This window comes from Alosa pseudoharengus, unplaced genomic scaffold, assembly GCF_046254945.1.
Source record: "Alosa pseudoharengus isolate Yale_2024_CS ecotype anadromous, Long Island Sound unplaced genomic scaffold, YU_APseudo_1.1 YU_APseudo_1.1_scf_7, whole genome shotgun sequence".
Lineage (NCBI taxonomy): Eukaryota > Metazoa > Chordata > Actinopteri > Clupeiformes > Clupeidae > Alosa > Alosa pseudoharengus.
The window spans coordinates 30,657,722-30,683,769 of record NW_027468859.1 but is presented as its reverse complement, the minus strand read 5'-3'; the positions used below and the strand labels follow the sequence as shown (position 1 = coordinate 30,683,769).

The 26,048-nt window shown below is 42.0% G+C and overlaps 2 protein-coding genes across 3 annotated transcripts; one reads left to right on the top strand and one right to left on the bottom strand.

Moving 5' to 3' along the window:
- Positions 1-253: 253 nt before the first annotated feature.
- On the bottom strand, positions 254-19,394 carry LOC143109464 (uncharacterized). Of its 2 annotated transcripts, XM_076272208.1 has the most exons (8): positions 19,124-19,394; positions 13,460-14,108; positions 12,855-13,030; positions 12,072-12,117; positions 11,864-11,971; positions 3,131-3,229; positions 1,410-1,756; positions 254-1,062 (listed from the first exon to the last, which is right to left on the bottom strand). In XM_076272208.1, exons 2-7 carry the CDS (start codon positions 13,509-13,511, stop codon positions 1,623-1,625), a joined length of 615 nt encoding a protein of 204 aa, XP_076128323.1. In that variant the 5' UTR covers positions 13,512-14,108; positions 19,124-19,394; the 3' UTR covers positions 254-1,062; positions 1,410-1,622. The 2 variants fall into 2 exon arrangements, with proteins under 2 accessions (XP_076128323.1, XP_076128324.1); XM_076272209.1 differs by lacking the exon at positions 19,124-19,394 and having other exon boundaries at positions 13,460-14,243.
- A 1,681-nt stretch (positions 19,395-21,075) lies between these two features.
- On the top strand, positions 21,076-22,002 carry ora6 (olfactory receptor class A related 6). The gene has a single exon (XM_076271936.1). It carries the CDS (start codon positions 21,076-21,078, stop codon positions 22,000-22,002), a length of 927 nt encoding a protein of 308 aa, XP_076128051.1.
- The last annotated feature ends 4,046 nt before the right edge of the window (positions 22,003-26,048 follow it).

Genomic DNA, 26,048 nt, shown 5'->3' with positions numbered 1-26,048 from the left:
GGTACATCTAGTTTTAAAATGATTTTACCTTGTGTGTTTTATGTTTTCTTTTTATTATGATCTTTACCTTTTGAACTACAGTATTCTTTGACTATATTGCCCTTTTATGCTTTTATTTGTTATTATTGTTTGGTTTTGTTTATGTAAAGCACATTGAATGACCCCTGTCTATGAAATGCGCTATAGAAATAAACTTGACTAGACTCTTTCCAAGGTTAGTTTTATTCAACAGAGCACACTCATGACATTTACGATAAAAGAAGGTGTGATAAAAATGTCTCTGGTTTACAATACAATCTACAACTAATGTACAATAAGTCTGGTGTCTAAAGAAAAGACCTGTATCATGACCATCCCTGAAGGCACTTACATATACACTTTTGTCAGTAGGTACAGGACTGGTAACCGTAACAAGGAAGCCCCCAATATGGGGACCTGTAGTGCGTCCACTCATCTCCACCCCTTCTCTTTTTCCTTCTTTGTGTGTGTGTGTGTGTGTGTGTCCATCCCCTCTCTATGTGTGTGAGTGCATTCCGCTGTCTCCTCCTCTTCCGTCTGTCTGTCTGTATGTGTGTGTGTGCTCATCACCATCACCTGCTCTTCCCTCTGTGTGTGTGTGTGTGTTCTCATCTCCGTTGTGCCCTGCTCTTCCCTCTGTGTGTGTGTGTGTGTGTGTGTGTGTCTCTGCAGCTGACGATGCTTGGGGTGGAGCCCTGACATGGGTTCGGTGGCCTAAGAGGCGTTCTTGGCTTAGGGCAGGTGGCTATGGACTTTGGCCTGCTTGGCTGGCCTGCCTTGTTTGCGGTTTGATCCACTGTGTGTCTTGTTTGCATGCTCAGCATTCTTTGTCAGTGATTTGGAGCGGTCATCAGGATAGTCTGCAGAGAGCCAATCGCACTCCATGGGCATGAGCTGCGCCAATCACACTCCATGGGCATGAGCTGCACCTGGGCAGAGTTCTGATGGATCTTAAACTGCTGCCGTCGGCTTGTCTTCCCCAGCTTGGTCCTGATCATCCACTCCAACTTCTCCTCCGGGTATAGGGAGGCTACTCTTGAGTGCCTGTTCAAAACACACACACACACACACACACACACACACACACACACAATCAAACAGCAGGATACTAACATTATTGTGTCAGTGCTTTTGCTTCTCAAATATGCCTGTGTGTCATTTCTGTTTCCCTTTTTTCTTTTCTAACATTAACATGCCATAGACTGCAGATGTTTAAATCTGGCATATTTACATGGCTCACTTAATTGACGATGCTAATAACAGTACATTGACCATTTTAAATAAATAAACTTAAACATAAATGTTAATGCTCCCCATAAGTTAACACTTTAAGGGTCTGTGGCAACAGTAACTATGGCGATGATTGTTAAAGGTAACCCCAGTAACCATACCTGGAACAGGAGATGTGGTGAGTGCAGACGTAGGGGCAGGTATGAGCTTGGCCTGGTGCGTCGTCAAGGGCACCAGGACGACCTTCTGACCGTTGGGTTGGACGTACGTGATGTCTTTCTGATTGCTGCTGGACATGACATTCTGCACTCGGAACACTTGGAACAGCTGCCCATCGCGTTGGCAGTAGAGGGCGTCCTTCTGAGTGACCTTGCTCACTGGCAGCAGAACGACCTTGGGGCAGGGGTCGCCGGAACGGTGAGGTCAAGGGTCGCGGGGGCAGGAGGAGCAGCTCTATCAGGAGAACCAATAGGGACGTGGACAAGCTGAGGAGCACTCAGAGCATCAACTGCAACAAAACAGAAACACACAATGACATTTAAACAAGGCACCCACAACTAAATACACAAACCAAATTATACAATGACATTTATACAAGGCACCCACAACTAAATACACAAACAGAAACCAAATCATACGATAAGATTTATACAAGGCAGCCAACCATTTTCTAAGCAATTTTCTTTTAAATATTTTTAATATTCATAGGTGAATGTGTGTGATCAACTCTAGTAGATGGAAGACCTTTGCTGGAACAGCCTGACCAGCTGAACCTGGCGGATGTTTCACTAGCCGACTTCAGACCGTCGAGCCAGGTCAGGCTAGGGTATTTTGGGGCCCAGGTCTAAAAACCTCATAACCCTGAGACCCCAAGCACACACAACATACATGTATCTAAATGAGCTATGTACCATAAATTACATTTTACTGTGACTCAAAGAGCTGTAAACAGTGTTGTAAGGCTGTGTGTACAAATCCGCTTGGAGCTCCAGTAGATTTTTGATTTCATGACGATGTGCCGCATGATTGGGCACCCACCAGCCCAGCACTAAACTCCGACCGCACAGTAAAGAAAATAGGATTTTGAAGGCAGTAGATGCTCCTGCTAAGAACCAAACCAGGCCTTGTTCAAATCTACACATCTATGGCTACTGGAAAATTGAAGATTAAATTATCAAATGTTATTTTGAAATATTTAAAAAAAACATCTTTATTTTAGAATTTCCGAACGAAAGGCCTGAAATTGGCTTTTACGATAGTTCTTTAAAGTAGACTATTCCACACTATCGATAGCATTAAACACACTGTCAGGAATAATTTAGTGAAACTCATAAGTTCACTTTTTACTGTGCTACATGGCGACCTCTGACCAGAGTTAACCTACTGACAGGCAAACATCTGCTATCTCCAAATTCGGCGTGCTAGCAAATACTGCTGTACTTTCATAGCCATTCAATCATGTTTCTCGACTCCACACACAACAACGGGTTGACCCCGCCTTCACCTTGACACCACCCCTGGCCCCGATCTAGCACCAAGTGGTCCAACGTTTAGGGTGGGCGAGAAATCAGGGGCCAGTAGCACCAATAACCGACCATTTAGCACCCGCACCTGAAGGTGTGAAAGCAATTAGCCCCGGCACGGCCTGGTTAGCTCGGCTTTGGCTCAACGGTCTGAAGGGGGCTAGTGATTCCACTACCTATTCCACTAGCTATTCCACTTTCTCTCAGACTCACTCACCCAGCGGTTCAGGCACAACTTGTAAAACAATGTCTCTATAATGGCCAATAAAGGTAAGCCTATTATTATTTCAAATACTGATTTTTTTGTCAAAATTCTCCCAAACAAGAAATCAGCAGCAGGGCTTTAAGAATGTTCTCACCTGCACAGGATTGTGGGAAGGGAGGCATCGGCAGGGCCACGCCCAGGTACTGCAGATCTATGGCCACTTCAGGATCCACCAGATTCAGCTTCAGGCCAACTGGAGGGAGAGAATGTCAGCATCATAACTTCAGGGCTGCCAACTTTTCAAAAAACCTTGGAGTGAGATTTGGTGGGGCCAACCAAAATTTTGCTGCGGTAATTTTTGTTTGGCTCATTCAGCATTATACCGTACAGTAAAAAAATATATACATCAGTGGTTCTCAAGTGTAGGGACCAGGCATGGACGGATTATAAACTTTCGGGCCCCTGGGCCCACATGTATTAAGGGCTCCCCACTAATTGTCGCATATGTGGAAGGAGGGGTTGGGGGTCGTCCCCCAGAATTTTTTTAATTTGTTTGATGTGATTTCCTGTACTCTGGTGCATTTTGGAGATGGCCAATACTAAATTCAATCAGATTCATAGCCTACATCCTGATGTGTTGATATTGAGTCAATGATTCCATGCAAAGGCTTGGGCTTCAGGGCCCCCTGACACCTTGGGCCCCTGGGTCTGGGCCCGGAAGGCCCGTGCAGTAATCCATCCCTGGGACCAGGGTCCCAGAGTTAAATTAACATTGCTATCTAAGGGATCTAGCCTACTACTAGGACCATGGGCGTCGGAGGCATTCTGAAAGTGGGTGGGACATTTTAGCAGGGGGTATGGGGGTCCTCCCCCAGAAACATTTTTTTGGACTAGATGCAATTTCCTGAATTCTGGTACATTTTAACAGGTTATTTAGATACTTCTATATAACAAAATAAAGCCAGCCTACTAAATTAATAAAAAGTAAATCATGCATAATTTAAAAATAACTCAATATATAGGCTACTTGGCTACGCAATAAGGTTTCCATTATAGCACCGCGGACCTTTAATGAACGCATGGAAAGTATGCCGCTCCAAAAAACGCATGTCTCAAACTAAAACTTGCATAAGAAATAAAGGGCTGTCTCGAATCCTGCCCCTAAAGGCCTGTACTTTGTCTTAAGACCCCGGCCATAATTTGAGGATTTACACTTACAGTATCTAAGTAGACAAACTGGCTTTAGATATCCAACAGAGTGAATACGAGATTGTGCAGTCGCTGTGGTTAGTGACGTGATGCTGTTAATGGAGAGTTTTACATAGCCTAGCGTAAACCTATAGGTTATTATTTATTTGGCATACCTATAAGGCTTTTTACCTTATCAAAAGTCAGGGGGATGACTGATCTCTTCAACACTGCGTGGGATTTGGCGCTTGTCATTGTGTGTGTGACAGAAGAGAAATGGAAGAATGCGTGTAACAAAAAAAACAATGTTTGAGCGATTTGCGCGCAAATGGGAGAATCCAATGAAAATTACAATGAAGCACTAAACAGATGCTAAAAACAGCACTGGTATTTCGCACGGCAAAAGTGGGGGTGTCCAAACTAACAACTTTAAAAAGTGGGTGGGTGTTTTGTAAGAATTTAAGAAATGTTTGTATATTTTAACTTTTAAATGCATCAATCAGGTGCACTTTCAAAATAAATTCAGAGGTCAGACTTGCTTATTTTTATGGAAATACTTGTGCTGTAGCCTAAGCTATTTTGCACTTCAGAATTATAACCATGCATACACAGGTGTTATAGTTATGGTGATATTGCAATAAGTTCACAACCACAAAAACATATGCTACATTTCACAGTTCAGAAATGTTCAAAAATGTGTGTACATTTCAGCACTCCATGAAATTATGCAGAAGTGGTCACCTGTGTTATTCAGCTAGTTTATTTAAGATAATATATTGGTCATTGTAATGGTCATAGCCTATAGCCTACATGCTATTCCTTTTTCAGGATGTACCCATATCTGCATGATGTGAATGTTTGCATATGGCTTATGTCAGGCTTTATATCAATATTTGTGTCTCGTTATTTGATTTTCTTCATATTTTTGCATTAATGTCACTAGGAAGCATGCCAATATAAATATATTCATTTGTCTCTAATGGGATTGGCTGGAACCTGACAATATAAGAACCATGATAGTGGGATAATCTATGGCTGAGCAATTTACAAAAATGTATGTACAGTAGGCCTACTGACAAATAGAATACATTATAATTTCGCCTCCAATGAGGCTATGTAGAAATGTGTTGCAATTTCAAAACCGGATTACGCAGGAACCACTTATTGCACATAGGCATGCTTTATATCCTCATATTCGGTACGGTTTGCTGTTTATTTTGATATTGGGTTTGCCACGTGTTGTGTGAAGGGTTAGTGAAATATTAAACCGAGAGTAATGGGTGTGCACTGTGTGCAAAATGCAAATATGATTAGCCTAAATTGCACGTCGGTTCAATGTGAATTTTCTCGCGAACCATTTATCACAGCAACTTGGCGCTAATATCATTGGAAAGCTTAGATTCCGCACGTTCACCTGATGTATGATATCATATGTATAGGTTTAGTTTAGTTGAACCTCATCTGCAAGGTAGGCTATTTGACCTACCAGGTTGACACTTCAGCGTGAAAAATACTCAATAATACTCAAAGCATAACTGAAGCCGGGGGAATGCGCCTGGGACGGCTTCTGAAGTAGCATCGCAAATGAGAGAAAATTTAGAAAATTCCACAGACAGGGGGTGCTCTTGAACCTTCTCACCGTCTCTGAAAGCATAACCGTGGCTCAACAGGTAGATCTATAGCTAAACTCATTTTTCAGGCATCTGACCAACCGGGTTGACACTTCAGCGTGAGAAATCGGGGGTGTGGCGTGTGAGTGTGTGAAACTAATCAAATGCGTGTGTCTCACGCCCAATGCGTGAGAGTTGGCAGCTATGTAACTTAAAGCTGTAGTAGGCAAGATTTTTTTGATCATATTCACTGAAACCAACACTATGCTCCGACATGGAACAGAAATCAGCTGGTTTTTAGACCACTGACGATACGCACTGACGAGCACAAACTTGATGAGGGGATGCTCGGTGGTAGTGGGCATGAGAGTTGTAAACATTCAAAAGTCCCCTCAATCTGTCAGACTTGCCTACTGCAGCTTTAAAGCAACACTATGGAGTTTTTCAACCTTCATAATATATTTCCAAGACCCTTGTGATGGTACATCGACTTACAATAGGTTGAATGACATGTATGCCATAGCCTGACAGGGTCTGTATCACTTTTACTGGCACTACGGAACTTCTGGGTGCGGGTAGTAACCCGAGCACAAAAAGAACTACAAAATTCGACTGCTCTACGGCATACCTCACTCCCCCCCACCCTTATTTCCTCAAATTCGGACGTGAGAGAAGCGTTTGTTTGCCAGCTGTCATGCATGTATGTTGTTGTCATGGCCGAAGCAGTAACGAAACCGAAGAAGGCATAGGTTTTGTCGGAGGAAACTAAGAAGAGAAAGGGAGAGTGATAAAATCAAAGGCCGGAAAAGGGTAAACCATAACTATGCGGCCATAATTAGCCGATCAGAAATGTGGCCTATTGAACTGCCTTCATGTAGCCTATTTCAAAAATTAAATGCGCCTGCAATTTCGGTCATACTAATAAATTCAAATAAGAATTAAGCAATAAAATAAAGGAATAAGGCAGGCTAAGCATCAAAGAGTGCACTTTAAAAATGAAATGCGTCTGTAGGCCATAGGCTAGACCTAACTATTATCTTAACTAATAATAGGCTAAATAAAAAATGAATTAGACAGGCAGGCCTACATTAGTTTTTTTGCATTCACTTTCAAGAAAACAATTCTGGCCAAGGTCTCAGGCTTCAGACTAGTCCGGTGATTTCTGGCCAGTAGGCCAGCAGCAGAGAACACCCTCTCAGCACTTGCAGAGCCACTTGGGATGCTGAACACTCTGCAAGCTACTTTGGCCAGGCAGGGTAAAAACACGGCATTCTCTTTCCAAAACGAGATTACCTCTGCGTCCGGGTTCTGCCTCAAGGATGAAAGATATTTCTCTACCTCACCTTTGGCGTCAGTAGGCGTGTGCAGCTGCTCGCTGTAATATGAGCCAAACAGTCGAGATTTTGGTTCAGAATCACTGTCGGATGGGCCCGCGGTGTCGGGTGTCCTGCTGGAAGGGCTAATTCCCATGATTTCCTCAATGAGGAGGTCCCGGATCTCCCAACCTTGTTGCACATAGACTCATCTCAGATTATCCATTCAGTCTTGAATCTGGGGTCTAATACTGATGCTAAAACGAGATGCTTGGCTGTGTAATAGCTCTCGTACCGAGTTGACATGTTGCGCCAAGGTGCGTCAGCTGCCTTACTTCATTAAGAGTGAGATGAGTAGCATTCGTTTTGAGTTTGTTTTGCCACAATGGATCTTTCTGAAATGGTCGGAGGACCGAATCAATCATGTGCAACTGGCTGCTCCATCTAGTGATGCAGGCAGTTGTGGGCCGGACACCTAATCGGTCTGTTACCTCAGCGTTCAATGTGCTCTTGCACACACTTCTCACCAGCTGACCGACTTTCAGGAGCAGCCTAGAAATGCTGCTGTGCTCGTTAACAGCATCTTTGATTGCCAGCTGCAGCATGGGAATCGGACACCTCAGATGTAGGCCTATGTTGGACACGGTGAAGTACTGGTTTATCATTGTCTTAAAGTTGGCCGTTACCTCTTCAACCGAGAGCGCAGGTGGTATATCCTCCTCCTGGTCTTGGTCAGCGCTGCTGCTGCTGGCCCCCATGGCCTCCATCTCGCTCTCAGCCTCCTCTTCAGTGACAGGGATGAGGTTAAATGCCTTCACCATGTTACTGGCACTGTCGGTGACGACCCTCATTACCTGCCGCTCCACATTCCAATATTGCAGGACTCTTTCGTACCTTTGGTAAATGCGATCAGCGGTGTGGTTCCCTTGTATGTGGTCACAGCCCAATAAAACCGTGTGTCCCCGGAACGTCCCATCAATAAAACTGGCCACGATGCCGAAGAAGCTGTGCCCTCTTCTATTGGTCCAAATGTCCGCTGACAGAACAAACCATTCACCATTTTGCAGTAGGTCTCGCAGCTTTGCTTCCATCTCCCCAAGAGCATGCGGCAGGAGGGTGTCCCGCAGAGTGTTGTAGCAGGGGGGTGTGTAGCCTGGCTGGGCCACGCTGGCAAAGAGTCGCATCGTGTCTCGTTCTCCTGTACTCAGCGGTTCATAATCCATGTAGATCATTTTAAAAAAGGCTGTGTAGTTCCTTCTTTCTCGTTCTAGATATAGTTGGGGCTCTGGCTGCAGTGAAGATACTTTTAAATGCCTCACTTTTTTCCTGTTGTTGTTGCTGCTGCGCTTCTTTCTCTATGAAATATTACAATATTATAATTATGAATTATAAAATATTATAATCATTAATATAATTTCATGAACAGCGACAAAAACCGTATTAGGCCTACTTTGAATGGCAAAACTAATTTATTTTATTTTTTACAATTAGCCTGTATTTACTTTAGCCTTGTACTTAATATGAAGCACATTCAAATTGCTCACGTTTTTCTTTGTTCTGCGTGTGTTCCCGTAGCACACTCTCGTGTTTTCTTGACATGTGTCTTCTTAGATTACAATAGCAATCTTTACCGACTGAAACTGTTTCACCACATGGCTGCTCTTGCTCTACGTTGTTCGTATCTATTTTTTTTTGTAGCAATAGTACACGTGTATGCCTTATGAATTTTTTTTTTCTAAAATATTTAACAAACTCCATCCTCATCAATGAGCTTATGAGGTCTTGGTTTTATTAGGAAGAAATAAATTTTGGGTGGAGTGAGTGGTATCCGAGCGAAATTGGAGCAGACCAGAGCGCCCGCTCCGGCCTCTAAATTAAAAAGCGCTCCGCGCTCCACCAAAATTCCATCCGCTCCGCTCACTAGCAGCCTACAGCCTAATGTTGGAGTAGTGTTTTACGAAGCCCCTTTTTTTAGGACAAAAAAAAGTCAGAAAAAAGCCCATTTATTTTTCTGGTGAAAGTGTCTTGCCTCAGGCGATTTTTCAACTTTGCAGATTCATCTATGGTAGCTTGATATAATAGCCTATTGATGATATGGCTATTACCTACCACACAAACATTTAATTGAATTAGCATATCCATTCTGTAAAACAGTAGCCAATAGGCTAGTAATGACGCTGGCTCGTAAACGTGAGCTACGCGATCTTTTGGCGTTTGAAAAAAATAAAACACACAAAATTATACTTGTATGACATGCTGAAATATATGGCACTGTAGGCTACCTGGGATGAAGACATTTCACACGCAACGCAGGCAGGGTATCGGCTTGTCAACAAATGCATGTGTATTCCCTGGTGTAACCCAAGGGGGCAGGCGAATTCCCGGAAGTAGAAGAATCAATGGAGGCTGGAGGGACCACTTCTCTGCTAACCCCATAGAAGCCCATTCATTTTAGGATTTTTTTTAAATGCCATAACCTCATATAGCATATATCCTGTGCCGACATTGTAGCTTCTGTATTATCTACATAAACAATAGAAGGCAAAACAGGCTCAGCTACCTCGTATGTAACGTTGAGGTTCCCGTAAGAAGTATAGCGAGTCCGGTTGTAGGGAAGTTAACGCACCGTAGGGAGATAACCGTATTGTTTGGATAAGAAGCTTAGTCCAGCCAGCACGGAAACTCATGAACAAAGCTATGTAGCCTACAATACATTTGTATGTTAAGGTAAAGCATTGGATAGAGGCAAGTAAACCTAATGAAAAACGGCACTAACGATAATCATTTTAGAGGTTTTCGATGGATTGACCGTAGGTCAGAAAAGTGTTAAGAAGATTAGCTTCTAGTGCTAGGTAGCAGTGCTAGGCTATAACTTTTTCGTTTGTTTTACCATGACTGTTTTTGAAGATGATCATGTGTGGTAGTTTCAACATTAACACGACTTGATATCACTTGTGAGGATGATATTAATAATAATACTTAAATAAATGTTTAACTTTGATGGCAAAGGAATTGTGAGAAGAATTTCTGTATAGCCTATCTATCATATGATTTAGTTTGATGGCTAACGTCACGAAGTTAAGTGCGAGTCTGCGCAGTACTGGGGGGACCAACTGAAAAATCGTTCTATTTGACTCAGTGCCCTCCCATTGAAAACGACGGAGTCTGTTCGTCCACTTCTTTTACTGTCTATGGGTGTAACCGTGACAGATTTTACGACAGTACTAGAAGACAATACTGTTTCCCGACTGTAGGGGGACCCCGAGAGCAAAACTTCCATAGTGTTGGCAACTATTTCAACGTAATAAACCCATTTAGAAATCATTTGGATGGTTAAATGACCTGTTCCGGTGAAAATGGTGACTTTTCCCGTTGCCCCTAGCGTCCCCAGGCGGAAAACCAACCTTGCAACATTGAGACTACCGTCCTGGAAAGAGAAGTGAGAAACAAGAAACTCGTTTTAAATCGTGTTTCTTACCTTTTAACATCCACATTGTTTGCCGAACTTATGCTAACCGTTTTGCTAGCTTGTAAACAAATCCATGTGCTTTATCGTTACCTTTTTCCACAGTTTGAAATAGCATAATGCACAATTTCTCCAGCAGAGGGGGAAATCATGCCAAGTTTCCCTTTAAGAGAACACCACACTCTAATACAACAGTCATGACATTTGACTGCAGTTGTATTGGTGTTGTGTCTGTTTCAAACAGTTTTACTCATCATGAAATAAAAAGTTGGCGAAGCTCTGTGGGTCCAAAATAACGTTTTATATATATATTGGGGGGGACTTTATGTCTTTAAAATTTGACAGGACAGTGACGTGAATGACAGAAAATGAGTAGAAGAGAGATGTGGGATGCAATTGGCATGTGGACCCAAATGTGGCCCCTCAAAATAAAGTTGATATTTCATTCCTGGATGCAACAGGCAAAGTACACCATACAAGACCTGAAGCTAATTCAATTACTTGGCAAAATAATTTAGCTAATTTAAAGAGGCCCTATGCAACAATTTTAGCAAAAATGACCTTAATTATGCAGGTTAAGAGTCGTTCTGATGGTTCTACAACACTTTTTGGGTCGTTTGGTGGGTGCTTCGTCTCCCCTTAGTGCTTCTCCGTGGAAAAAACGAATATGCAACTTTCTGGTCGCGGTCCGAACACATCCGGATGTAACTCGGCGGAAATACTCGAAAAAGTAGTTAGATTGTAGTTTCTAAGAAGACTGCAAAACGGACTCCAACTTGGCTTTGTTGCTGTTGAAATTGTAAGTAGCCTACCCTAAGGTTTTTGTAATGTGATTTGATAGTCTCTTGAACAATGTGTTTGCTCAACCGTTTTATTGTGAGCCCTATGTGTTTAGCTTGGTTTATTGATGGCTAGCTCGCTAGCTAGTGGGGGTTTAGCATAGCAGTCACTTGCTACCGAAGCTGCAGGGGGAGCTATGTCGTGAAAAATGGCAGCCCAAATCAGGCAAAAACCCAGAAACAGCAAAGGAATAACCAGACTTGCATAGGGCTTCTTTAATGACGTGAACTAGATGTGAAGTGCAAACATGAGAGCAATGCTGAGGATGTGGCTGTACAGAACCATGGCAGTGCAACGACTAAATAGTGCCGTCCTGGGGTACACTCCCAAGCATTGAGACGAGACTGTCAGTCTGTCTGTCTCTGTGTGTGTGTGTGTGTGTGTGTGTGTGTGTGTGTGTGTGTATCTTTGTCCATTTCTCCACCACCTGAGGGAACAGAAAAAAAAACAAAAAACTGATGTTGACTTACCCTGTTGCAGAGCAGGATGGATGACCTGTCTGTGTTTGATAGACCCCAGATGCAACAGCAACACCTTCTGCAGCTGCACAATACTCTCCTGCTGGACCTCTGTACCTTCTACACACATGCACACACACACAATATATAATATATACAATATATACAATCTGATACACTGCGTTCAAGTAGTTACAAAGAGAACCAGGGTTTGTGCTACCTTCAGTGGCTTCCTCAGGTTCTGTTACCCCAGTTGCCTCCTGGACCTGCAAGAGAAGGGGGTAATTAGATGGAGACGAAAGAAGGTGACGGAAGCGGCTGCCTCTTCCTGGGCAAGTGTGTATTGTGAGATTCCTGCAGAGAACGCCTCTGGCCTAGTACCAGGGAAATAGAAACAAAAAGCACAACCTCGTTTGTGTGTGTGTGTGTGTGTGTGTGTGTGTGTGTGTGTAAGTTAGGCTGTTTGTGTTTCACTAATTCACCGATTGGGTTAAATGCAGAGACCAAATTTCCCTCACGGGATCAAAAAAGTATATACTTATATATACTTATAAGTTGTAGGGCTCCATGTGTGGAAAAAAGGCATCAACAGGAATGCCCAGAATGTTGGCGGACTAAACAACTTGATCGTTTTTTGTTTTGTTTACTGTGCCACTTTATCTTCTTCAGTTGTTCTGTATGTTTCCTATCTTCCCTTTTGTTACCTCTCACCTCGCTTATTTAGCTACTCAAAAGTATTTACACTCATTTTAACCAGGCCTGTGATTGGGACATCCACTCATTCACTACAAAGCACACTATGTGTTTGGGACATCCAAACAAATACACAGGTAAACAGGTAAACATCTAAACTCATACACGGGTAAACATCTAAACACATACACAGGTAAAAATCTAAAAACTCATACACAGGTAAACATCTAAATACATACACAGGTAACCATCTAAACTCATACACAGGTAAACATATGTTATTAATGTGAGAGACCATTTATGTCATCACCTTACTGGTAATGGAGACAGCCATGTTACAAGTCACTTGCCCTGGTCCAGATGGTGTTTCCGTGACTACGGAGGAGTCATCTGGTGATGACGGCTCTGAGGGATCCATCTTCTTCTTGAGCACGAGATGCCTCGAGCCCTGACTGAGCAGCAGTGGGGAGATATGGCTTCTTAGCCCTGAGGAAGCCAACAGAGAGACATGCGTTACCATACCTGAAACACTACTTTCATAGTTGGGGCACTGTCAGTAGCCCAAAATTAGCTGAAGGATATCTTGTGCTTAGGAGCTAGTCATTGCAATTCAAACATTTTTGTACCAAAAACAGATTCTTTGTCGAATTATACTAGACATACTAGACTACTAAATTATACTATAACCTAAAGGCTTGAACCTCACCTGCACATTTACTCTCACAGTGACCAAAACAAGCTATTCTCCATAGAATTGGTTCTAATCCTCTGTACCGTGGTATGCTGACCATTTCTTATGTTTTATGTCTTAGTGAAATATAGGTAATCCATATCTAGGATTCATAATACCACTACCATATTGGGTCCTCAGCACCTGGGTGTGGTGCTTATGTGTAGTGTGGCGACTCCCCTTACCGCTTGTTTTTGGCATGATTGAAATCAGGTGATGGAGAGGCACTGGACTCATGGGCGGTCCCTGGTGGTGACTGCATGTATGTGCCTAAATGCATCTCTTCATGGTCAAACTGGTTGTGCTTGATCTTCAGGTTGATGAGCTGGAGGTTCTGGTAGCACGAGACGGCACAGAACTCTGTCTGCGGGAACATGAACATCCACGTCTCCGGGTCGTCAAGGTCGACCTTTTGACCCCTGCTGGGGTCAAAGGGCACCACGTGCAGCCGAGGGACGTACCGCTGGTCTGACTGCAGCATCACGATGAGGGATCATTCAGCAGGTCGCTGGTCAGCTTCACCATGTTGAATGTCACCGGCACTCGCATCCACTTCAAGCCCGTGGCGGGCGACGAGGGATGTGTGTAGATGTGGCTGACCACCTTGTGCGTGTCACTCAGTCCACCCTGCGCCCTGCTCTTGTTCACGAGCTGGAAGTCCATGAGGAGGAAGTACTGTCGGTGGGGGGGCCAGACCGGTCAGCCTGAAGCGGCAGAAGGGGATCATGCGGGAACCCTCCCTCGTCAGGAGCATCTCCGTCCCCATGCTGTGGAACTCCTGCCACACGGAGTCATTGTCCAGGGAGACGCGGATTTTACCGTCCATGTCGCGTTCTGAGGGGCAGAAAGTGCACATGCCACATTGGTCGGCCATCTTAGTTTTGGTGGCAGGAGCAAAGGCTTGGTCATCAGAGTGCTCTGTTGTTATCTGCAGCGTAACAATGCCAGGTGAAGGAAAGAGAAAGAACGTCCTTCTCCTCTTGCTCATCACCTGAGCCAGTGATGGTAATTTTGATACCATAGACTTAATAGAGACCCAATAGTATGAAAAATCAGGAACAGAGTTTATTCACAATGATGCGCATCAAGGGAGAGACAGCATGACTTCACCTAAAGATCCATCAGCTGCTCTAACTAGACAAGGAAATAGTTAGAGTTTAAGTATCCTTCCAGGCTGACGGGAGATGGCGTTAGTCATCCCATCTCACGTGGACTACACTGAATCAGACCCTGATTAGTGGCAGCCTGGCAATCCGGAGCAGATAGCTACTGACGCAGCCATGCAGAACAGTGAAACACTGCAAAGTCATAATATTCCTGCTTATCTCAACACAGTCACACAGAGATATACACAGGGACAGTACAGATATCATACAGTCATTACATAGAATCATACTCTTAGTATCAAAGTGACCTATTAATGAGAATGCAGAACATTAAACCATATATTGGAATATTGGACATGTTCTATTCCACTTTCTCTCACCAGTCATGCAACTGAGTCTGTTGTCTGTGGCAGAAGCAGAGAACTTCAGCCATTTTAACAAAGGGTTCTATGGTCAATATGCTGCCTATATTTTTGGCTATATACCAGACAAATACAACAAAGAGCTTACAACACTGCTGAAGGAGTAACGCATATAAGATATAAAAGACTATAAAAATTAGGCGTATAGGCTATAGATTTACAGTAGCAAGAAATTACCCTAAAGCTCAACCAACTCATGCTCATTGTCATTTGCTGGCAATCAAACACCTGTCTGATTTCCAGTCAGACAGGTGCAATTTAACTCTCCTAAACATGCATCTCGTTGGTTATTGGCTGGAATCGTATGTTATGTTTTTGTGGTTAGTTGCCATTTTTGAAGTCAGGGGTGTCCACAGAGATTATGTTTTGTTACAGTGTATTTAGGGCACATGCAGCTAGCGGATGATGAGGTGATGTATGCTGTATGTGACAAAAAATGTTTTAGCTTAGAAACCGCGTAACATCGCTTAAAGAGCTTGTTAAAAGTAAAGTTGGGTTGATATCAACTAATGCCTCTCATGGCTCTGGAATGCCGGGGCACTGGAGATATTTTTAACAGGCAATTACAACGATTTGCAACTTACTTTGCCCTTATAATCAACTATTAGCATTTTAACATTTTAAACATGTCTAAATACATTGAATTATTAAAATATAAAAATAAATAATTTCCCCATTAAAAATAGGCTATAGCCATGCTGTCATGCTATCTGACATATGCATATCCATATATGCATGCAATATGCCAACTGACATACAGTATGAGGGGATTTGATGACTATTGCATTGGACATGGCTGGGGGTGTATATGTCAACTTACATTGTTTGCCCTCTGAAAAAATTGTTATGCTTATTTTTCTGAATTCATTTGGATTTTCTTTGTTGTGACCCGAGCTTCAAAGAACTTATCACAGCTGTGACAGGTACAAGTAAGAAGTATCTAAATTCCCAGCTTGCTTAGGACCCCCCTGAATGCTATTAATAGGATACACTGTATCCGATACTGAGATGCCTTTACTGTCTATGAGGAATTTATGTACCAAGGTAACTCAAGTAAATTAATTGTGTCTTGTAAATTATGTCTGCAATGAATGTTTTAGAACTTAAATGTGGTGTTAGAGTTACTCATCTTGTGAAAACGAGTTGATAAGTAGTAGGCTCGTTGAGTTGGTTATTAAAACATAATAGATAACATCGGGATGACCAGGAGACGGTCTACAGAAGCAAGTAGCTATGATGGTTGTTAGACAAACTGATTAAACATTTCCGTTATCCAACTGTTAGGCTACTAGCAGAGTGAAAGTGAGATTGTGCACTCTAGTTGGCTGTGGTTAGTAGTGCTGTTAATTAGAAGTTTTATTTAGCCTATATTTATTTATTTATTTAAAGAGGAATGCCTCTTGAGATGTGGCATCTCATTTTCGAGAGGGTCCTCGATAGGACTGGACAAAGACAAAGGTACAAGGACAAGATACTACAGGACAGTACAGTACAACATACACATTCACTCACATACAGCCCCCTTCCCCCACCCCCAACAGCTCCCATTCCCTAATAATACATACATATACACATATATACAACAAGCATACATCTACATATCCACATATATACATACAGAGACACATATATGCATGCGCACAGTACATACATACACATATACGAAAATATAGACACGTACGCTCACATATCTATAACAGAGCATATTGACAGATCAGACAGATCAAAGACACACAAAAAAGCATTAAAAACAATTACAACGGTTACTTGCTTTCAGATATGTGAACAAAGATGTCTTGAAGCGACTCAAAGATGTAATTGATCTTAAGGCCCCAGGCAGGCTATTCCAGTCAAAGGGAGCCTTGTATTTAAATGAACGCTTGCCCCTTTCTTTGGAGATATGTGGTACTGTAAATGATAGATATTCGGTGTGCCTCAAACTATAGTTTGTTTGGTAAGGTATTAAATGTTGTTGCAGGTAGAGTGGATAACTAAGATGTATGCACTTAAAAATAAGCTGGAACCAATGAAACTGTCTCCTGGCGTTGGCTGACAGAATATTCAGTGAATCATACAAGACACAGTGATGCGTCCTGTATGAACATTTCAACACAAATCTGCAAAATGCTATTAAAGACAACAGTCAAAGGCTTAAGACAGGTCTCAGTGGAGTTGTGATATACTACATCAGCATAGTCTATAATTGGAAATAATAATTGCTTCATTCTCAACCTGATCTGCTGTGTAAAACAATTATTGAAACGATACAGCATCCTTATATTACAATTCAACTTTCTTATAGTATGATTTATAGTATGATAGTATATAGTATGAATATGTGGGTTTTATAGGAGAGTTGAGAATCAAGCCAAAAGCCCAAGTATTTGAATTCCTCAACTCTGCCAAGAGCGGTGTCATCTAAAAAGTTAATTAACAAGTTTGTTTGTTTAACAGTATATCTTGTTGGGAAAAGCATACAGTATGATTTCTTTTTATTCAACAGGAGGTCATTACATTGGAACCAATAATATCAAAGTCTGTCTGAAGAGTGTTCTGTATCTTAGAAATATTAGAGTCAGAATTATAGATCACTGTGTCATCAGCATATAAGTGAATAGAACAGTCTGAGCAAGCATGTGGAAGGTCATTGATAAAGACTGAAAATAGGAGAGGCCCTAACGAAGATCCTTGAGGGACACCCTTTTCCATAATGGCAAAGGAGGATAGACTACCCTGAAAAAGGACACACTGTTGACGAAAATGTGAATAAGAGCTAAACCAAAGAAGAGCTTGTTTAGAGAGCCCAATAGCATGAAGTTTATCTAAAAGCATGTAGTGATTAACAACGTCAAAAGCTTTGGTTAAATCTATAAAAATCGCTCCAGTAGACGTATTATCATCGAGGGATGATGATACATCATTGGTGAACTTCAATAAGGCAGTTGTGGTGGAAAATTTAGGTCTGAAACCTGATTGATGTTGAGACAAAATAGAAGACGCATTAATATAATTATATAATTGATTAAATATTAACTTTTCGAAAACTTTTGCCACGCTACTAATAATGGAAATGGGTCTGTAATTAATGTTAAGGTCAAATGGATCACCTCCTTTATGGATTGGGGTTAACCTGGCACATTTCCATCTTAATGGGACCTCACCAGTGGTTTAAGATTGGTTAAATAAATCAGATAGTGGATATGTCAATATATCAGAGGCGACCTTGATGAACTTGGTTTCCAGACCATCTAAGTCTCACTGCCTGTCTTCAGTTCAGATAGCTCTCTGTACATCGGGACTAATAGTTGAAAAAGAAAAAGAGGTAGGCCTATCACAAGAGTATTGAGCCATATTTAAGATGTTGTTGGAATTAGGATACTGGGTTTTGCAGATGGAAGCAAAATGCTGATTAAAAGCTTTAGCTATTGCAAGTGGATCAGAAAGAGTATCATTTTTAAATCTAATTTTAGCTGGAGCACTTGGATTAGATTTGTTAAATAACTCATTAAGATTTCTGCAAAATTTCTTGGTATCGTTGTAGTGATTTGATCAGATCAGATTTAGGATTCCTTGTTTTTGTAATACATATGTTCCTTAAGTGTTTATGTTTCCCAATCTACAAGGTCCTTAATCGAACGATATTTACCCCATGCCTTATCCCTTTGTTTAAATAGTGTAAGTTCACCACCAATCCAGGGTAGATGTCTTCCTTTTACCCTTACTGACCTCCATGGAGCATACTTATCAATAACTTGGAGAACCTCGGTGTGAAAATAATTCCAAGCATCCTCAACAGCGGGAATTAAGTTAAGCCTGTCCCATTTAATATTCAATAGGTCTTGAATGAAATGCTCATCATTAAAGTTTTTCAATTGTCTTACTTTAATAATTTAAGGTGGTAATCTTGTCTCATTTTCCATATGCAAGACACAATAGAGTGGTCACTAAAACAGTCAGGAAGTACTCCAGATTCAATTATCCTATCAGGGTGGTATATAGGCTATTATATAGGCTAACTATATAGGCTATTATTTAGCGTGTAAGGCTTTTCTCCCTCAAAAGTGAGGGCGACGATTGCGTCTCTTCAAAACTGCGGGTGTCATATCCCCAGTGTCGCCGGCGCGTGTGCAGGAATGCAAAGGTTCTCAAAGGCTCCAACATGACAAGAAATTGCTAGAGTGCCTAACAGTGCCTAAACTATTGGGCTACAAACTTAATGTAGTCGAAGAAGCTGCGTTCCCCTCGGAATATAACACTTTGGCCAGTGGCCACATCATGCAGCTTATCGCCCAAACCCAAACCTGCCCTATAGCCTACCTACCTGGTAAGTTGTGGTGACTTTTAAACTCAAGTTTAAAGAACACTTTTAGCTCAGTGGTGGTGGAGGCCCATATTCAAAGACAGACTGCAAAGGCCAATCAATGGTGCGAGATTCCAGCGGTAGCAATGGAATCTCATCTCATCACGGGCTAGTTGCACACTGCAAAGTTCTCTCAAAAGCTCATGCACGCTCACAAATCGTGCGTCATCTTATCCATCTAAATCTCTTGTGGATCGAGCTGTCGGAAGCGCAAATCCGTGCTATATTTCTTTTCGCAGACACTCTCACGGCCCTTTGACCATGCTGCTTCTCACTACAGACACACTCTCTCACACGCACACAACAAATAAAAGCACGTTCGCACATCCGTGCTCAGAGTGACGTACGAAGCAGCCTCATGGCGGCTTTTGGAATTGTGGACTATACGCAGGCTCCCTCCAGAGGTGACCCGAAGGCCCATCACTTCATTATGGTCACTAAGCTATGTGGGTCCTGACACAAGAGGCTTGTTGACATACACACACAAAATAAAATTTGAAGGTCATTGCCAGAATACAGTATGCCCTTGTATTGTATCCTATCATTACAAGGTTGAGCTTTTCAAAAATCAAATAGATGGCTGCATACAGGAGTGATTCTCTTAGTTTCGCAGAGGGGTTAATGTTTCATTAATGAATGTTCTCCTAGTGTAGGGCTACAGCAGGTTAAAACGGGTTGTTCATACTTTTTTTTTTAATTTTAATTAACTATGCTTCAAATGTAAGAGTTCACGGCTCTCTCAAAGAAGATTATGAATGGTGCAGAGGACCATTGGTGAGAGCAGATTACTCATTTATTATTGAAGTTATTATTCAATAACTTGTATTATTTATTATTTAACATATTTAATATATAATCCTATTGTTAAGACTATGCAGTTGGCAAGCCTATTTATTATGTTGTGTTTTAGAGAAAGGCAAAACTGGACACACTCAAATCAAATTGTACTGTAACACGGCCACACTGACTGGGGCTTATCTCACAACAGTCTTTGCCTGTGGATGCATAGATGCCTCTGCCCCTTTCATTGATAGAGCATTGAGTGTTTCCATATGTTTCTATTATGCAGTTTAATTATATTTATATGTGAGTTAAACCATAACACGTCCAAATAAGTGCCCTTCACAACCTGTAGCACATCTGTCTCCATAGGTTAACATGCCAAAACTCAACCCCCTGATAGATCCATACACATTTACATCGTTCTTTTCCATGTCTCACCACCACAAAATATAGTGTTAACACAGATTTGTGCATTTACTTGAGGAATATACTGTACATGAAGAACATATTCAGCTGATATATGGAGGTTGAAATGCTCAATGTTTTGACCTAAGGGTGTCGGCCTAACTCTGAGAGAGCCAGAGTGTTTGATCCATCCCCCGTTTCAATTGTCCCGGCTGTCCTCTACATATAATTTAAAAGCACCTTTCACGGCACCCAAATTCACAACTACACCAAAAATACAAATACAATTCATACAATGCTAAAGTAAGAGAACAATCTTATTTCTTCAATTTCTCTGTTGTTACAAAGGGCTGTCAATACACCTGTCAGTAATAATCAGAGTTAGCTATAATCGACAAACAATCACCAGTTTGTTATGTAAAGACATAATAATGGTAGCCATGCAGGCTGTACTAACATAATCCTAATCTAACTCAAGGGGAGGACAGGGCTCATAGGCATCAATTAAAATGCTCCCACCACACATACCTGTAATGAACCGCCAGTGAGCACCTGAAAATGCTGCTCAGGTCTCTATAGGTACATTATGACATCAAAGACATCAGGCCAGTGAGGCAGAAAGACAGAAAGAGTCTGAAATTAACCAGAGCACACCATGAGTCTCTTTCTTGGTTTGACTGTGACCACGATACCACGGGCTAGTCTTTGCAAAGGTGTTGATATAGATGGCATTGGTAGACCTGCTGGTTCTGAGAGGGATTGTTTCTGTTGCTGGACTCGTAGGCAACGTGATGCTGATCCAGGCCCTCCTGAAGTTGCCTCGGCTGAAGACATTTGAGCTCTTCTTGCTGGGGCTTGCGTTCTCCAACGTCGAGGAGCTCTTGATCGTGGAGATCTATGACATCATTGTGGTCCTGTTCCGGTCACAGATCAGCCGCTGGGTGTGCCGCACACTGAAGTTTCTCACCATCCTGGGGGAGATCGGCAGCATCGCGTTCACCGTGCTCATCAGCATCTACCGCTACCAGAAGCTCCGGGACGCCGAGCAGCGGGTCAACAAGCCTATCCTCATGGACAGCACGCGTGCGGCATACGCCTTCGCCTGGGCGAGTCTGCTCTTCGCGTTTCTCCTCGCCGTGCCCACCTACGTCACAAACCTCGACGGGCATCTGGGCAACCTGACCTACAACCCCAGCTGCCCGCCTGACTTCTTCCAGTGCCCGCCGGACAACTGTCCCCTGCTCAACGCCCTGTACAAGTACGTGTTCATCCTGCTGTGCAACCTTCTGCCCCTGCTCATCGTCACCTGGACCAGCTGTCTCATCGTCAGGGTCCTTATAGCCCAACAGAGGGCCGTGCACGCTCGCCTTGCCACGCAGATACAGTCACAGCAGCAGCAACAGCCCAAGTTCCGTCTCAGAACCTCGAAGTTCCAGCAGAGCACCGTTGCCATCCTGGTTGCCATGGTGGTGTTCCAGGTGGACTGGACCCTGTACCTGATGCTCCACCTGGCTTTCAGCCCTTACACATTTAGTGGCTTCTCTGAGTTGGAGTTCTTCATCACCACATCCTACACCACCATCAGCCCGTATGTGTATGGGGTTGGAAATAACCTCTTGTCCTGTAAGACTTGTAAGAGGTGTGACGGCTGACTATACAGTATACACTACACTTGTGTGTAGGCCACGTCTGCTGCAGAGGCAACAGGGATTATTATTCTATCCTCATTTGGCAAAGGTAGGCCCAGTATATTTAGTCCTAATCATAATCATCAGTGTATATGAGGACCTAATCTTTATTAGAAATTTGTACACACAAAAGGATTCTACAATCAAACATACAGTAAGATAATGATTGCATGCTGAGATGTTAGGCTGACTTGATTATTTATTTTTCATTAAAAGAAAACTTTATTTAAATCATAACTCATTTTAGCATATGGATTTAAACAATATAATCGCCTCCTCATAGGTCAAAAAGATATTATAGCTAAATGTACATCTTTAACACTGACCATTATTTTTCTTTATCTATTTTTCTTATTAGTGATGATCATGAAATGATTACATAATGTTGTTCTGCTGCAAAACTCTTTATTATTCATTATACAGGAAAAGGCCTATGTTTGACTATATATCTCTTTAGCACTATGTCAAGTGACATGCGCAGTAACAACACAAATTATGGTATGAATTATGAGTGATTATTGAGAGAGTGATTATAATTCCTTGTGTGTGTATTGTCATTACAGAATGTGTAACTCAGTTAAAGCTGATTATTGTAACGGTACTGCTTTTGATATATTTTTTGATTGACATGAATTATGATAAATAAACAAGGAATATTGATTTAATCTAGATATAATCCAGACTCAAGTTTGTTATTTTAATTGATTTAATTTGTCATTATTTGAATTAGTGGAATAATCCTGAATTTGTCATGTACAAATCATGAAATAGAAGTTAGAGTTAGTGAAGACCTTTCTCATCACAAACAGCATGTGACATTGAATTCCCCAATATCAGCTGACTGAACAGCAGCACTGTTTAGCAGTCTATCAAATTGTATGTCCAAATATAGTCCAAGGCATTGTGTTACAACGCAAAGGAGAGGCCCTGCATTTGTCAGTTACCAAGCACGTTGTCCAGGGGTTATTCCATCCTCGGTCACAACATTGACACAACACAAAGAAGTCTAAACGTGAAACCTATCCTACACAAGTTCTATATGGGATGGACACATGTTGAACCTACTGTGTGTGGACCTGTGTGTGTGTCAGTTTGGCGGAGCCACACCTGACTCACACAGGACTGGTCACACACCTGGTGGTGGCACTGCATGGTATAACACTCCCTATCAGGAGGCTCTGTTTGGCTGAACCCGAGTTCTGGCCAGCTCAAGCACCATTGTTGAAGTTCAAGGTTTTATTTTATTGGGCTGGTGGCTGCCTGTCCAAATGCCACAAGTCTTCTAAGACACAAAATAGAAGGAGACTATAGGCACCACAGAGGGCAAATTGAATTGTGTGCCAAGATGCCAGGGCAGGTGTGTTTTAATTAGCCACAGGTAGGGATATCACTGATGCCCTGTCCGTCAGTCAGTGCTTTCCCTACCATGTGATCTAACCTAACCTACCACATGTCAAACAAACACAAGATGAATATAAACCACATAACACTGAATCTGCTCAGAAGTTCTATTGAATAAACATTTCACATGCAGTCCGCATTTGGCGAAAGATTGCTATGAACAGAAGAGGGTTTTGACCATACTGAACACAGAGCTAGAGGACCGTGAGAAGCATTTTGATCAAAAGTATATTAAGACCACACCCGTATTGCTTGCAACGTATTAAATGAAAATGCTTTTCAGAGCAATTCATCAGAACTGCTCTGAGCATGAGGAGCTGCAACAGCCTACAGCCTCTTTCTCTGTTAATTTGCTGGGATGGATTCCTTCCCAGGAGACCTTCTCTATGCCTCCTGTGTCTCAGATACAGCTCATGGTCTTCATAGGGCAGCCCCATCTTAACAGCTCAACTGTGCCTTGATGTAACTAAAAATGTAACTAAAAAATGGGTCCAAGTCTAAGGTTTTTCTGGATTTTGATGGAATTCTTTGTTTATCTTAGTGGTACTTGGTTTGATCAGCTTCAAATTGTGCATGATTGTGAATAAGCCATTCCAGATAATGAAAGACTAAGGAATCATTAACACCATACAGAAACAATACTGCAATTTGGATAGCCTTAGAGTGGGGGTTAATTGGCTGATGAGAAGTGATCACCAAAACCTACAAATTAAGGTGCAGTATTGACCTGGATGGAGTCATATTAAGTAGTAGTTGCCTGATGTTTCAGACAGAAATAAGTACTGGCAAAGCTATGCTATGGAAAAATGCTGAACTATGATGCAACATTTATGATGGTGGTGTTAATTCTATACAAGCCAAATGGACATTTTATGCGGTTGTATCTTTCCATGCAACCTGCTTCCATGTCATGAAAATAAACACACTGTGGTGGGGAAATAATCATAATGGATAAGGGTGTTTATCCTATCACACATTACCATGGAAACATCAGAAATCTAGGTAATAAAAGTCAAACGCAAAAAAATCAGATGACCATAATTCAGTGGTCTGGCGATTCATCCTCTAAATTGCAGAGCATGTTTAACCAACAGATACAAAGTATGTATTTTCATTCACATTACGTTAGAGAAGGCACATTCACACATAGATAAAGAGCACATTTTATTGTGGCTTAATGTCATCGTTGCTGTTCTACTTTCCCTTGAAACCCATTATGTTCCATCTCCTCTCCCCATTGTGCATTGTGCGGTTAGCTGGCCGTGACTTGTATCTCTGTGACTCATGGCTATTTTCCAGTGCATTCACCTGTGTTTGAGGCACGTGTTTGACCCATGTATCATACTTGGTGGAAGTCAAAAAGTTAAATGGGCTTGGGGCTGCGGACTGAGGAGATCTATTAACCCCACAAACAGTAATGGTTGGAATGATTTATGCACAGGCATGATGAGATAAGCACAAGATTTCATATAGATGGTCTAAAAAGTGCAGCAAAGCACACTAGCACTCTTTCATAAGACGGTCAAATATTAGCAGAAAAAAAATAATGATTAAGAATGATTCCTTTCTTGTTGCCATAAAATGAGGAAAACTATGTTGTAAACTATGTCATATTGAACAGAACTGTGACTGTAAGAGTGTGCTCTGTTAACCCCACCCACATCATTGTGACATCACTAGGAAGCCTATGATGTCCTCTTGAGAGTGTAGTGGGACTCAATAGGTGGCATAAACAATAAACACTGTTTGGTCTTGCTCATGTTCCCCAAAGAGGACAAAAGATGTATGGCCAAGTCTTAGAATAGGGGACCAGGGTGTCAGCCTATAGGCCTATTTTAAGATGATAACTATGGAAGAAAACTTACCTGTAAAAATACCAGTCTTAAAAATCTGGAATTTTTTTACTGTTTTACGAAGTTTTTGGTTCCAAGGTCCCCTTGTGGGAGAGAACATTTTACGAGGACCCCTAAATCGCAACAATTAGACCTATTTGTAATTCTCTGAAGTTGTGCAGGTTCACTATCTGTGTTATGGCAGTTGTGTAACCTGGTCTTTTGTCAACTTTGGATTTAACTTGACGACGTGGACTGACTCAAACATTTCTCCATGTTCATCAGCTAAGCCAATCTTACCAGCAGTAGGTTAATAACCAGGTAGGTTAAGTGATTCAAGTTAAATGTTAATGTGGGAGGGAGAACATAGACAATTTGCTTGTTTTATAGGTAGTCGTCATCTGTAGCCTAGGTGTGAATTTTTAAAAGATATAGGCCTAGGCCTACCCCACTTTGAGAAGCACTGGCTAGGCCTAGGCTATGTGGTCACATAGGCCAAGAAGCCATTTAAATAGGCCAAAACAGCTGTAGTAGCCTATTTATATTTACATTTATTTATCTCAGCAACCATTGTCTGACTGCAGCTTATTGATCGGAAAACAAATGTCTTCAATGAGTCAAGGGAACTTCAGGTCTACAGCCTAGGCCTAGGCTACTGATTGGATGGTTAAATTAATGAGTGAGTGATGATCCAGTTATCTGGGAGATGGGGACGTCCTGTCGGCAAAGCAGAGAATATGATTATGATGCCTAAGCCTATCCATTTAGATTTCATGC

Bases quoted from the DNA above. Each gene is read 5' to 3' on its own strand.
- LOC143109464 (XM_076272208.1), bottom strand. From the start codon at position 13,511: ATGAGTCCAGTGCCTCTCCATCACCTGATTTCAATCATGCCAAAAACA. The intron at 11,972-12,071 runs GTAGCACAAACC...GCATGTGTGTAG, and splicing joins ACCTGAGGAAGCCACTGAAG to AAGGTACAGAGGTCCAGCAG. The intron at 1,757-3,130 runs GTGAGAACATTC...GTTTTGTTGCAG, and splicing joins CTTCCCACAATCCTGTGCAG to TTGATGCTCTGAGTGCTCCT.
- ora6 (XM_076271936.1), top strand. From the start codon at position 21,076: ATGGCATTGGTAGACCTGCTGGTTCTGAGAGGGATTGTTTCTGTTGCT.